At 32.0% G+C, this 12895-nt stretch overlaps 1 protein-coding gene across 4 annotated transcripts in view; it reads right to left on the bottom strand.

Moving 5' to 3' along the window:
* The window catches only part of Diaph2 (diaphanous related formin 2), a 745764-nt gene that overhangs the window by 497188 nt on the left and 235681 nt on the right, over positions 1-12895 (bottom strand). For all 4 annotated transcript variants that reach the window (XM_041636640.1, XM_041636641.1, XM_041636642.1 and 1 more), the window contains 4 exons: positions 10975-11039; positions 8638-8742; positions 5033-5347; positions 4113-4227 (listed from right to left, as the gene is read on the bottom strand). In XM_041636640.1, coding sequence (XP_041492574.1) covers positions 4113-4227; positions 5033-5347; positions 8638-8742; positions 10975-11039 — 600 coding nt within the window. The remainder of the gene's footprint in view (positions 1-4112; positions 4228-5032; positions 5348-8637; positions 8743-10974; positions 11040-12895) is intronic.

The raw sequence follows: 12895 nt of genomic DNA, 5'->3' as shown, positions 1-12895 counted from the left end.
GGCAGTTCTTTGCTCAAATAAATTAGGTTAAATTTCACTCATATAAATTTTTCATACTTTGCTAATGCTGTTCCCTACCAGAAAAGACTCTTTGCATCTTTCCCTATTGAAACTACTCAAATGCTCATACCACCACCTCTGAGTTCTTTATGATTTCCAATTATAAATTAGCTATATTCTATGCTTCCAAGTTTTTGAAATAAAAAAGTCTATTCCAACATTTACTATAATTTGACTAAATATGGAAAGCTTCCAACCTTAGTCAATAGATTATGAGTTCCCTGGTGCAGGAAGAAGACATTAACCAGTTCTTCCCCATGCATATACTAGGTGTTTTACAAACTAGTCAAATGAAATGAGAGATAAACCCACCCTTAAAACAGAAGTAAAATGCTTTGGAGTGAAATGTTAAAAATTATTTTCTCTAAAACTCTAAGAATAAGTAATTCATACAGAACATATAATTTCATGGAACTTTTCACACATTAAATATTTACAAATCTAAATATTATAGGTATTAAAACTGGTAGATTTGAAAGCTTCTTTCTATTTAGCAAGTCTAAGCTACTTTAAAATTTTAAACATTCGCTTGACAACATAGACTAGTAATGCTTTATAGTGCATTTAGTGAGAATGGAGACATGAGCTCTCCCACAGCCTTGCAGTAGGGGGTAGTTCTCATAAGGTTTTGGAACACTGAGTCTAACAGCCTTGGAATTAGGTCTTAGAAACAAGAGCTTGGTGGCTCATTCCAGAATGGTGCTGATTGAGCTGCAATGAGCAGCAGAATGGAGAAGAAAGTGGTGCCCTAAAGCTATAAGTGCCAGGACAGGACAGCTTAAGTTTGCTGGAGCCAGAACCTCCTGCTGATTACTTACTAAGCCTGCCATCTATTGACCAAATCATGAATCTAGGCACTGTGAGTGTCAAAGAACTTCAGCTGCTACAGGGAGAGAATCAGTTCTTAAGAGTGTTAATTAAAGCATGTGTTGTGTCACTAAAACTTGTTTGGTCTATTGCATACACACACAATATGTTCTTTGATATGTCAGTGATCCTGAAATGTCCCTTCAGAAATAAATCAGGGATACTAAAGGGTTCCACTTTCCTTCTATGTACTTAAACATTCAAAATTAGCAAAATAGGAGTAATGCCACACAGAAATTTGAAGAATTAAACTTGAGGGGAATGGAGAGGCAGCATTCAGAACAGTGAGTACATGATTTGAATAATTTGGTTTGGTTTCACTATGGTTTGATTATGTTTTGGCAGGAGCATTTGGAATTCCTTCTTTTGTAACTGATTAGTTCTAGTGAACACCACAAGGAAGAAAAGGAAATTCTCTTTCCAATCAAACTTGTGTAGTAATTGTCAGTAACTAAAACACAACACAAACTTACTCAACATCAGATGATCAAAAGAGAAAAACAAATGAACATTTATTGTGTTAGATTAGATACCAAACAGTGAGTATGTCAGCTACTTAAATGTATATAACCTGATCTCATTTTCCTACCTAGTTAAACATTAGTCTATTCACACTACAGATGAGGTAATTCAGTCAGTGGAATTGGTATGTATTACAATTGATGAAAGTAGATGTGACTCGGTTTCAATACCCTTTTTCAAGTAGGTTGCACTTTTGCAATGCTCACTATAGTAATGGGTTCACTTTAACAAATTCACACACGCAGTGCTGCATACACCCCAATATCCCTTACGATTTATCCTTCTGTCTCTAATCTTACTTTCTTCATTTAAAAAATTAAGAATTCAGGCTTACTTAATCATTTGTATGGAGTAGGGTAACTGCAATTTATAAAACAGCAAATGTTTAACAGAGTGAGAAAATCAAAGCAAGGAAAAAAATCACAGAAAAAAAGTTAAAAACTGCTTGTTAACAGAAAAAAAAAAGCTGTTCAACAGCATGCAAAACAGAAAAGTAACCAACTATGGTATCTCAAGCCTGAAATACTACCACTCTGAAGGCTGAAAAATGAATGCCATTATCTAAGACCATCTTGGGCTACAGAGTAGCCTAGACTACAGAGAACTTTCTTTTTCATCAACTGAACAAAAGCAAAAAAAAAAAAATATTCCTAAACATTTAACATTTTTACCTGAAATATGGGCAAAAGTTTCAGAAAAAAAGACACAGATTGAGTATCCAATTATCCAAAATACTTAATATCAGAAGTGTTTCAGCTATTGGATTTTGTTTTCAGATTGTAGAATATTTACTTGTATGAAATAAGACACCTTGAGAACAGAATATGAGTCTAAACAAGAAATTTGCTTATGTTCCATATATACATAGCCTGAAGATAGTTCCATCCAATACTTTTTACTGCATCTCTGTTTTAATTGGGAAATATTCATTCTGTATATTGCTGGGTTTCATAAGACTTTTCATACAATTATATAATGCACATTGGTCATTTCCCTGATCATACCTGTCTGCTTCCCCTTTCTCTTCCCTCTACACTCTTGTTAGACTGCCTGTGTTTTCACAACAACCAATCTCATGGCATAAGATGCAGGGTTTCTTGTATAATATTGTATATTACTGGTGGTCAAAGTTCCAGATTCTACCACACTGTTGACTTTGATTAGGGATGCAACATGAATTCATATGCATTCTTGGTAACACTTTAAACTGATAAATACTTGAAGGCAGATTTTTGATATGTTTCAAATTATTAATTGTATAATACATTCCTCTAATTTGCACTACAGCCCATCCCACCCAAAACCACACACAGAAACACATTTGCTACTTCATTTTTGTAGCAGGAAAACAAAGTGTCTGATGCTAAGGGAATAATTAAATATACTAACACAGACCCACAACACATAATTATATACAATCTATAAAAAGAACACAGCTGACAAATGCAGGATAATATCAATGTACAATACTGAAGATAGGAAGGAATAGCAATGGAAAAAGTTTTTAAAATGTTGCTCAAGAAATAGCTAGTCTAGATCATAATGTAAAAATATCAGTAATAATATTCTCTTCTCCAGTGGTCTGAGTCTAGAATGGAAGTGTAATCTATATTTCTGCTTCCTGCCATCATTTTTTTTTGTTGTTGTTTTCTCAAAACCAAGTACTTACTTGGGTACTTTCTGAGAATTATGATAAATAGTAATAGGCCAACTAATTGGAGAAATTTTAAATGTGAACACAACTCTAGCAAATAAGAAAAAAGTAAAACTACTAACACTTTTTTCAATGTCAAAGATATTCAGAACACTCTAATCACCACAGATCAGTCTCCCCCGCATCCTTTCCTCTTTCCCTTCCTCTCTTTTTCCTCTCTCTCACTTTTCTTACTCTTCTCTCTATCTCTCTATAACTCTCTCCTCCAATCTACTCCAAATTAACAAAGTAAAAAATCAGATGACAAACACTCATCTTGAAAAACAAAGCACTCATCTTGAAGAAAGGATAGAATATTTTCATTTATTAGTTGGAAAAACTGATTTACTAGTACAATGTCTATATTTAATTGAGATATTAAAATCAATATGTTCAGATAGAATATGAAATCTCCATTGACCACAATGACTAATTGTGAGACTTACATATTACTGAATTGCACTTAAAATGCGAAGGGTATTATCATAAAAAGATATACATTTATCAAATCCATAATCACAATCATATTTGCTGAGGATCCAATATGGATATTAATTCAGAGCATATACTCATAAGAAAAACTATGAGGATTCCTAAGAAGTGATATAGATAAATGATATATATAGAATTACTCCAATATCATCCATATAGTTCAGAGGCATTAGTATTCCATGATGTAATTTTGTGATACATGGTAAATCAGTTTTATGAGGTATAGCAAACTTATTAAAAATAAAGATAAAGTCTATACTTTAAGTTAAATAATAGTATTCATGCAAAACAAAATTCAAATGAGAACATTTTCCTGTGGCTACCAAGTAAAATGTACACAGTACATGAATATATTTATGTTTGACACTACTTATTGTGAGAAAACAAAACATTCACACATCCTTGGAACATTTTAGCAGAGAAATGAATTCCAATACATGAGGAACAGGAATTAATAATATGTAAAAACAAAAGATACCTTTTATCTGGGAAGCGAATGTCAAGGCCAATTTTGCAAATAGGTCTGGATTCTCAAACTTTTCTTCTTTTACTTTTAGCCAGAAACAGTTTTCAGATAATTCTTTAGGCTCAATCTAAGACAAAATAACAAGGACATGTTTTCATGCAGTTACTATTTAATTTTTCAAAAACTGACTTTCCTTTGTTTATAATCCACTAAATTTATTTCAAGTATACAAAATTATACTCATAAATATTCAGAGAAACACAATTCTACCACTGTACAGAAAAGCTATACAAAAGCAATGTAAATAAAAAAAGCAATATAATAAAATACATTTGAAAGTGTTGACTGAAAAGACTCTCAAAATAATTGCATACATTATCCTTGTTCCTAGTTTTTTGAAATATTTGATATACCAAGTATTTGATTTTATTGTGAAATTTTAGTTCATGTACATTGTATATATTATTCCCACTCCCACTTCCCTAAACCCTTTTGTCCACCTGTTTGTTTGAGCCTTCGATCCCTGCAGTTTTAGGACACTTTTATAAAAGTTTAGAATGAAAATACTTATTATTCTCTAAGGCCAAAAATATCAGATACAACAGAATCTTAACAGGAAATGATATTAAGAATGTGACAATCCTTAATATTTACAATGATAAAAAAGTATGAAATTAGTTTCATTTCATTATACATTTTATAGGTTTTTCAATTTGGTTTTCCTTTTTCTGTACCAAAATTTCAAAGTTGTTGGTAAATTCCCAGTTATCTAGGTCACACATTGAATGATGAATATAATTTGTTAAGGCCACAGAGGAAAGCAATAATGCCAATAATCACAATCTTAAACAGCATTTGATGGTGACTCACAGTAACGCATTTCTCACACATTGCCAGTCATGGAAAAAGTACAAGGATCCCTCAAGTCTCACCTTGGACCAGTTGATTCTTTTCATGGATACTTCTGGTTTATATACTTTTTTCTGTTTCATTCCATATGGTAGCTCAATTGCTCCTGGTAGGAGAGGAAGAATTCCTCCAGGGGGTGGTGGTGGAGGAGGTCCTCCAAGCAAAGGGGGAGGTGGTGGTGGTGGTGGTGGAATACCAGGCATACCAGGTAAAGGTGGTGGAGGAGGAGGAGCTACTCCAGGAAGTGGAGGTGGTGGTGGAGGAGGAGGTGGTGGGCATGGTCCAGCACCTGGCAGTGGAGGTGGTGGAGGTGGGCCTGGGATCTCAGATGAAGCTCCCTGAAACAGAAATAAGTTGAAATGCTTATAAGAACAAATAATACAAATTACACACATCTGTTGGGTGTTCAGGGCTCAAGACTATTTATACCTTTCTAAATTTTCCTGATTATATACTTTATCAGAACCTATAAATAAAGACTTCTGATATACAATGCATACTCCAAGCAATTAACTGTCAGAAAGTAACTTCAAGTTTCTTCACAACTGGCAGTTAATAAAAGATAGATAACACTGAATTCCATATTATATTCAAAGGATCAAATAAACTTTAAAACGTTACTTACTAATCACAATGGTTCCCTTTCCCAATTGAACATGAAAATATTTCAAAGAAATTAGTAGCACTTAACAGACCTTTTTGTAATCAAAATATTAAAATTCACTAATTTAAGTTTCATGGCATAATGGTTTTTTAATCAGGAAGAACTTTTATCTTGGTTAATGTAAAATTTCTTCTTGGAATATTTCATTGTCCCAGTTAAACTTTGAAGTGTCTTTCAGAAAAAAAAAACAATTAAATGCAATTTGGATAAAAAAATTAAGTAACATTATTATTTATAAAATATTTGAAAAAGGTTTAGTTTATAGTTAGATATAATTGTGGAAATATGTTCTATATAGCATTCACTATTTTTGATCAAATTTTATTTATATGTATAAGTATTCATGTTTGTATATACTCATATATAGATATATCAAAATATCTTCGTATACTTAAAATGGCTGCCTCTCCTGGAATGAAATCCTTTACTGAAGTCATGAGGAAATATACAAACCTGTAAAAGCCTGATTTTTTTTTACTCTTGTAAGACTAATTAAATTATTAGAAAAAATCAATTTCAGAAAATTTGTTATATATTACAAAAAATTTTGAATAATTTGTTTTTAAATATTTGAAAGGTACATTTCTATGTTTCATCTTTTCATTGAAAGACAGAAATTTTTTTAAATTTATGGAAATTAATTATAAAAATTAAAATTAATGCAAATAAGAAAAACAATTATTCAATGAGCATTTTAAACACCAGTGGAATTTTTTCCTCTATTATATATAATCTATTTGAATAGCACAGCCACAAATTCCTTAAACTAATTAAGGTTGGAGGTATAGTTTAGGGAGAGTGTTGCCCACCATGTGAATGTACCTGAAAAAGAGAACAAATGTATAGAATTTTAATTCAAGTAAATATATATTCTCCAAGTTTGGAGCCTTTCAGTATCAAAACATATTAGCTACTTTTCCCTCATAGAATAATTAGAAGTTAAATAATCAAACTGAGATATAATGTAGTAATGTAGCTGAGAGAGTTGACCAGGGCATGTTGGCACAATCTGGACTATATAGAAAGTTTCAGACTAGCCTGGGCAAGGTAGTCAGAGTGAGCCTCAAAAGAAAAACAATATATAGGGGTCAGGGGAATTCAACAGCATCTATGAGTAGATGAATGCTAGCAAGAGATAGCTTTTGTAACAGGCAGAAAACAATCCTGTAGTCAGTCAGGAATGGTGGTAGATATCTTTAACCCCAGCACTTGGGAGGCAGATGCAGATGGCTTTCTGTGAGTTCAATGCCAGTCTGGACTGCACAAAGAGCACCACCCTCACCAGGGATACAAAATGAGACCCTGTCTCAAAAGTAAAAATGAAACCAACAGAAGCTACTGTGGTCAAATGAGTCAGGGAAGGGCACAAGGTTAGAGAGGCTTCTTCAATGTACTTAATATGCTAACATGTCTTGCAAATCTCTGAGAATTTTATGTTTATTAAATTTAGTGAACTATGGAATATTTTCTTTGTGAAAAATCATTAAAATAATCTCTAAGTAATGTGTGGGAAAGTTGGCAGAATGAAAAGTATGGAGTCAGTACATTAGAGACCTGATGAAAGGAAGAAAAATTTCACAGCAATAAAGGTTGTTTTAGCTAGGAGAGCAGTCAGAGTCTAAGCTGCAAAGGGAGTAAGTATGAGGCAGCCTAGGCCAGAAGGCTTTTAATATTCTTGGTAAGGAAATTTTGTTTAATCCCAGATACAACAGGCGTCCACTGTACACAATAAATCCTTCAATTATAATAATTAGGACAATGTTTTGTGAGGATTAATTGACATAAAAGGATGAACTTGAGGAGGAAAAGACTACAGGTAGGAAGGAAAATAAGGAGACAACTATAGTAATTCAGCAAGACGTGAAGGGACTGGGGTTTTAATGAAGAGGAAAAAAAATCACTGGAATAATTTAAATAAAAGAAGAACTATCTTTATCAGAAACAGGGCAAGAAATAAATCAAACTTCAGTATTAAAGAAAGTGATACATTTTAAAACAGGTCAAAATGGAGACTAAGCTGGTTTAAAGAAAGGGAAAAATCAAAAATATTGAGTTTGATTTCAATACAAAAGACATGCCTACGGGGACAGCTGGAAATGGAAGACAGACTCAAAAGTTTTGACACCTACTAAAAGGTGATATATGAACATATGAAACTGAGTGGGACATTTATGCTAGGAAAAACAAAGCAGAGAAAAATGCCAAGGGCAGAGAGAACACAGAGATATCTCACAATTGGGGAATGAGAAAATCAGAGAAATCAAGTTCTCAGACAGATGGAAAGGGAAGTAGGACAATACTGAAAGAAGAAACAAAGATTTGGGCTATGGGTGGAAACCTTTCGAGCTTACCAGTGACTTTGGAAGTAATTTCTCAGTATACTGTTGGGGATAGATATATCAGTCGACCACCTACTGCACATTATCTATTTAAAGGCATCTTCTTCAATTTCATATTATTCATTTAAGCCACAAAATGTGCTAAGAATATAGTTAACTTTAAAGTTTAGACATATTATTAAGAACTGTTTGTGCAAGGGAATGTCAAGAAAAATAAAGTGTATAGGTTTTGAATTGAAGGTAGTCTAGATTTAAAGATTTCAAAAAGTCTTTTTGGATAATTAAAATTCATGAGCATTTCTATATTCTTTTTGAAAGAAAATACTATGCACACAATTTTGCAAATCATCATGAAAATTTTATGTCATAAACAGTTCGGCATGGGTAATGCATTCTGTTAAAATATATTCAGGGCAGTTTGAGTAAATGAAGCCTTATTTATTTCCAAACATTAAAATGATTTACTGTCCTGGAAAAATCATATCTATACTTAGTTCAACTAAAATGTGAAACTTTTAACAACAACCAAAATGTCTGTTTCCCATCACATTTTTCCTTCTGACTAACGAGATAACTTTCTACCCCCAAATTCATTGTGACTAAAATCTCCATTTTGTTTAATTACCTGGGTTCTAAGCTGCTGGATTTCTATTTCCAGTTCTTTGATTTTTTCATCTCTTTTCTGAAGCTCCGCTTGAGCTTCCTGACGAGCTGTGAATTCTTCATCGAACTACAATGACCATCATCATAAATATGCAGTTACTAATACATATTTGAGAAAGATTTAAACAACATTATGTAGTAAATATGAAGCATGATTTTTTTTTCTTGTCTGAATTTACAGATCACTCAGAGAGATAAAGTTCTTGATTATTCTCCTGAAAACTAAGCAGTCACACAGGGAAAATTCTCTTTGTAAAAAAAAGTAATGGAAAAAAATGAGTGGACTGTGAAGTCTCTGTTAACATGTATGGAAAGTTTATTGTTAAAGAAAATTCAATTGTAGAATTAATATAGTTTATTGATTATTTGTCCCATTTCTTTAAGCTTAATTAGAAAGTAAAATATAAAAATATGGAAATCATTTACAAACTCTTCATCATATTTAATCTTCCTAATGATTACATTTTTGCAATGATCGGAAGTATGTACATTAACATAAAATGGACTGGGGGATTATTTCTGTTATAATCTTCATTGCTTAGAATTCAAAACACAGAGCTTCACAATATCTGACATTACAATGATTTACACTGAAATTCTATTGTCTATCAGCTGGTTAACAAAAACCCTCTATAAACACCTCAAGAGAGGAAAACAAGGAAAGGAAATACAGTTCAGAGGGCAGAGGTGCTTGCACAAAAGCATATTAACCTGAGTTTGATCCTTGAACCCTATATAATGGAAGGAGAAAACTGAATCTTGTAGGTTGTTCTCTGACTTCTCCACATGAGCAGACACATGTCAGTATACACACACACACACACACACACACACACTCATGCATGCATGCAAACACAGAGACACTTACCAAAATAAATAAACAATTGCTTACACAGATACAAAAGGAGGAGAGGAAAAAAGAGAGGGGGGAGTGAGAAGTGAAAATACGGGGTACTGAAGATACCAACTCTCCAAATGGACATGTACATTTCCTGCATCGTGTTTTAGCTTTTACCTCAGTCCTTACTCTAAGCAGACATAAACTGGGCTACATACATTTATAGAAAATGCTGTATAGGTCCCACTAGAGAACATGCCATTTACTTTGTATTGTCAATGTAAACTTTAGTCATTATATATGTCCTAAGATTATCCCAACAATGTTATTTCTGTTTATAAAAGTGATATATGTTACTATCCAGAACTATCTTTAAGGAGTAGGAACTGATGGAGCAGAACATTCCCTGTTAGTAAATATTCATCCCATATTAAACATGACCTTTGGATATTACAGAATGTTATTCTGGTTGGATAAAAAAAAATGTCAGGGCAAATTTTTTATTTCAAACGGTGAAATACTACTTAGCTATGCTTTTATTCATTTCTGTCTACTTGAAAATACCTTATAGGGGCTGGTAAAAATTTATTATAATAGAACTAAATTCCAAAACTACAAAAAAACACATGAGGTAAAGGAGGGAGGAAAGAAAGAAGAAGGGTAGAGAGGGAGAAGGAAGAACACTTGATAATTTGATAATTATATTAAACATTGATAAAATTGTATGTAGGCTTTCATCAAATAAGAAAAAGTCCATCTTATGTATGAATGAAATTACAATATCATAAAGATTGTACTTATTCGAAGCCACTTATAAGCAAAAAATAAAGAAAAAAATATCAAGTTCCAGGAAGCCTAAACAAAGTAACAACATTATTTAATAAATGGCAATTACAAAATTCCAAGAAGTCTAAAGAAAGAAATGAGGTGACAGGAAAAGAGAATGAATCCCAACATTAGACTTCTATCAGTTCCAATAAGCTTTTTGTGTTGTGGATCAAAATCAGGACCTTGCCCATGCTAGAAGAACATTCTAACCACCAAAATTTCATCACAAGTTCAAAAGGCATAGCTTTAAAAGGAAGCTAAAATTCTCCCAGTTTTCTATGGAACTGTGTGATATAAGTGAACGCTAAAGAAATGCAATGAAGAAATTTGTTTTGGTTGTTTGATTTTAACTATGTCTCCTTTCAGCTAGGTATTTTTATTTCATTTATCATTAAGTAGAATAAGGTTAGTATTTTTTTTACCTAATGAATTAGGTGGATGAGAAGGAAATGGTAAATATCATATCTTATTATGAAATAAATCACTACAATACAACGTTTGATTCTAGTAGTACATAATTGAAAGAAAAAGATATGAAGTGTCAAAGAAACAAATGTGCTTACGGTTAAATAATTATCTATTATGGTTAAATTATCAATTTAAAAATCAAGATTACTATTTTGTCAGTCTTACCTTCTTTGAGAATTCCATTGCTTTTTGTTCACTTTCTTCAACTTTCGCCTTGTTTACACAAGCATCTATTCAGATGAAGCAAAGTTGATTAGAAACAAATGAGATGGAATATCCAGGTAATTATGGCTGAGAGTATATGATTCTGAAATTCTAACATGAATTGTCATTAAAAGGGAACTAGTCTATACTACAATGCACATATTAATACCATATTTTCTTTCTTAAGTATTAAAGCAAAAACCTCAGCATCCATAAATATCTTTGATAAAATTTTCCTTGCAATGATAATTGTTAATTATAATTCCAATTTTACCACTATAGAATTCTTTCTAAAATTATACACTATTATATAGAGAGTGGAGGGAAAGGACCCATATTCAGATAATGAAAACTCAAAATGCTGGGGGAGCAAGTAGCAGTAACATTCACCAATTCAGATTTTCCAGTAAACTCTTTTACTTGAATTCTTATCTGAACAAAAGGTATGTTGTAGAAAGGGAAGAAAATTCAAAATCATTAAAGTCTAGTTAATAAATATAATAGAAAATCCTCTTTAGTCCCATATTGTATCTTTGTGTGTTACCCAATATTTCTCCATAGGAAAAAGAAACATGTCTGAATTGCACAATTTTAAAAATTATGTAAAACAGCTTTATTACAATAGGTAAATACTGGAAAGAACTCAACTGGACACCAAGAAATACAAATTGTGTTATATTCATATATGAATATTACTTCGCAATAGAAAGGAATATGAATTATAACATGGATAATCTCAAAATTATTATGATTAATGAAAGGAGACAGACAGAGAGAATATGTGCTACATGACACTACTTACATTAAGATTTTAGAAAAGGAAACTGGAGAGAATAATTAAGCTAAATAAAAGTCAGTATAAGACAGATTAGAGGGTGTGTCTATTTTTAGCGACCACCCAGTATATAAGTAGAGTAAGGTGGAAGAAGAAGAATATAGCAGAAACTTTCAGGAGTAATACAGTTTATGATTTTGAATACAATCATGGTTTTAAGTACACAAGTATTAATACATGTATATATTTATTCATTTACATTTTTAAGAATAAATATACTTACTTTAAATAAATATATTTACTAGTTATATATACTGATTAGCTTGCATATAAAACTTTAAGTAATTTTTCCACTTAAATGTATAAAAATAGATTTTACAGATTTTTTAAAATTATTTTAGATATATGGGTATTTTGCCTGCATGTATGGGCAGGACAGAAATCCCAAAAAGCAGGCCTCATGTTAGGAATGGCCAAGAAAACATTATTGACAGAATACAGAATTGTCCTGCACGAATGATAGATCATAATATGGCATGTAGTAACACAGTCCCAATTTGAACATAAACATGGTCAAACCTTCACAATCCTCTATGAAAATTCAGCTCAGAGACATTGACAGAGATACACATGCACAGATAAAAGCTATTTTAAAATTTACTCATTGAAAAGCGAGTGGACTTGATGCAATTGATGTTTGTCATTTACATAAATTTCCAATTGCCTAAGTATGGATTACCTTTAGAAATGGAAAATAATATATGAGAAATGATGCTCAATCTCTGACTTCTTTGTGAATCTATCCTCTGTAATGGAGTGAAAATATTATATAGATGGTATTCAACACCTTTTTTTCATTAAAAATAAGCAACTTCATGCTTCAACCTAGGCAATGGTAGTTTTGATTAGCTTATAATAGAAATCCCTACTACAGAGTGAAAAAAATAGCATATTGCAAAATGGAAGCTGATTGTCACTGAACAGACTGTTAACAAAAGTAATTCTATCTGGCATTCTTTAAGTATATAAGGTAATTTCCTTATCATGACATTTCTTTTTTAAAATCTGAGAGCCAGTAGCAACATGTCTATAATACTGAGGCTCTAC

Source organism: Microtus oregoni, unplaced genomic scaffold, assembly GCF_018167655.1.
Source record: "Microtus oregoni isolate MIOR12 unplaced genomic scaffold, Mior012 000050F_000, whole genome shotgun sequence".
In the NCBI taxonomy this organism is placed as follows: Eukaryota; Metazoa; Chordata; class Mammalia; order Rodentia; family Cricetidae; genus Microtus; species Microtus oregoni.
The sequence above is the reverse complement of the archived record's forward strand: the minus strand, read 5'-3'. Positions and strand labels throughout refer to the sequence as shown.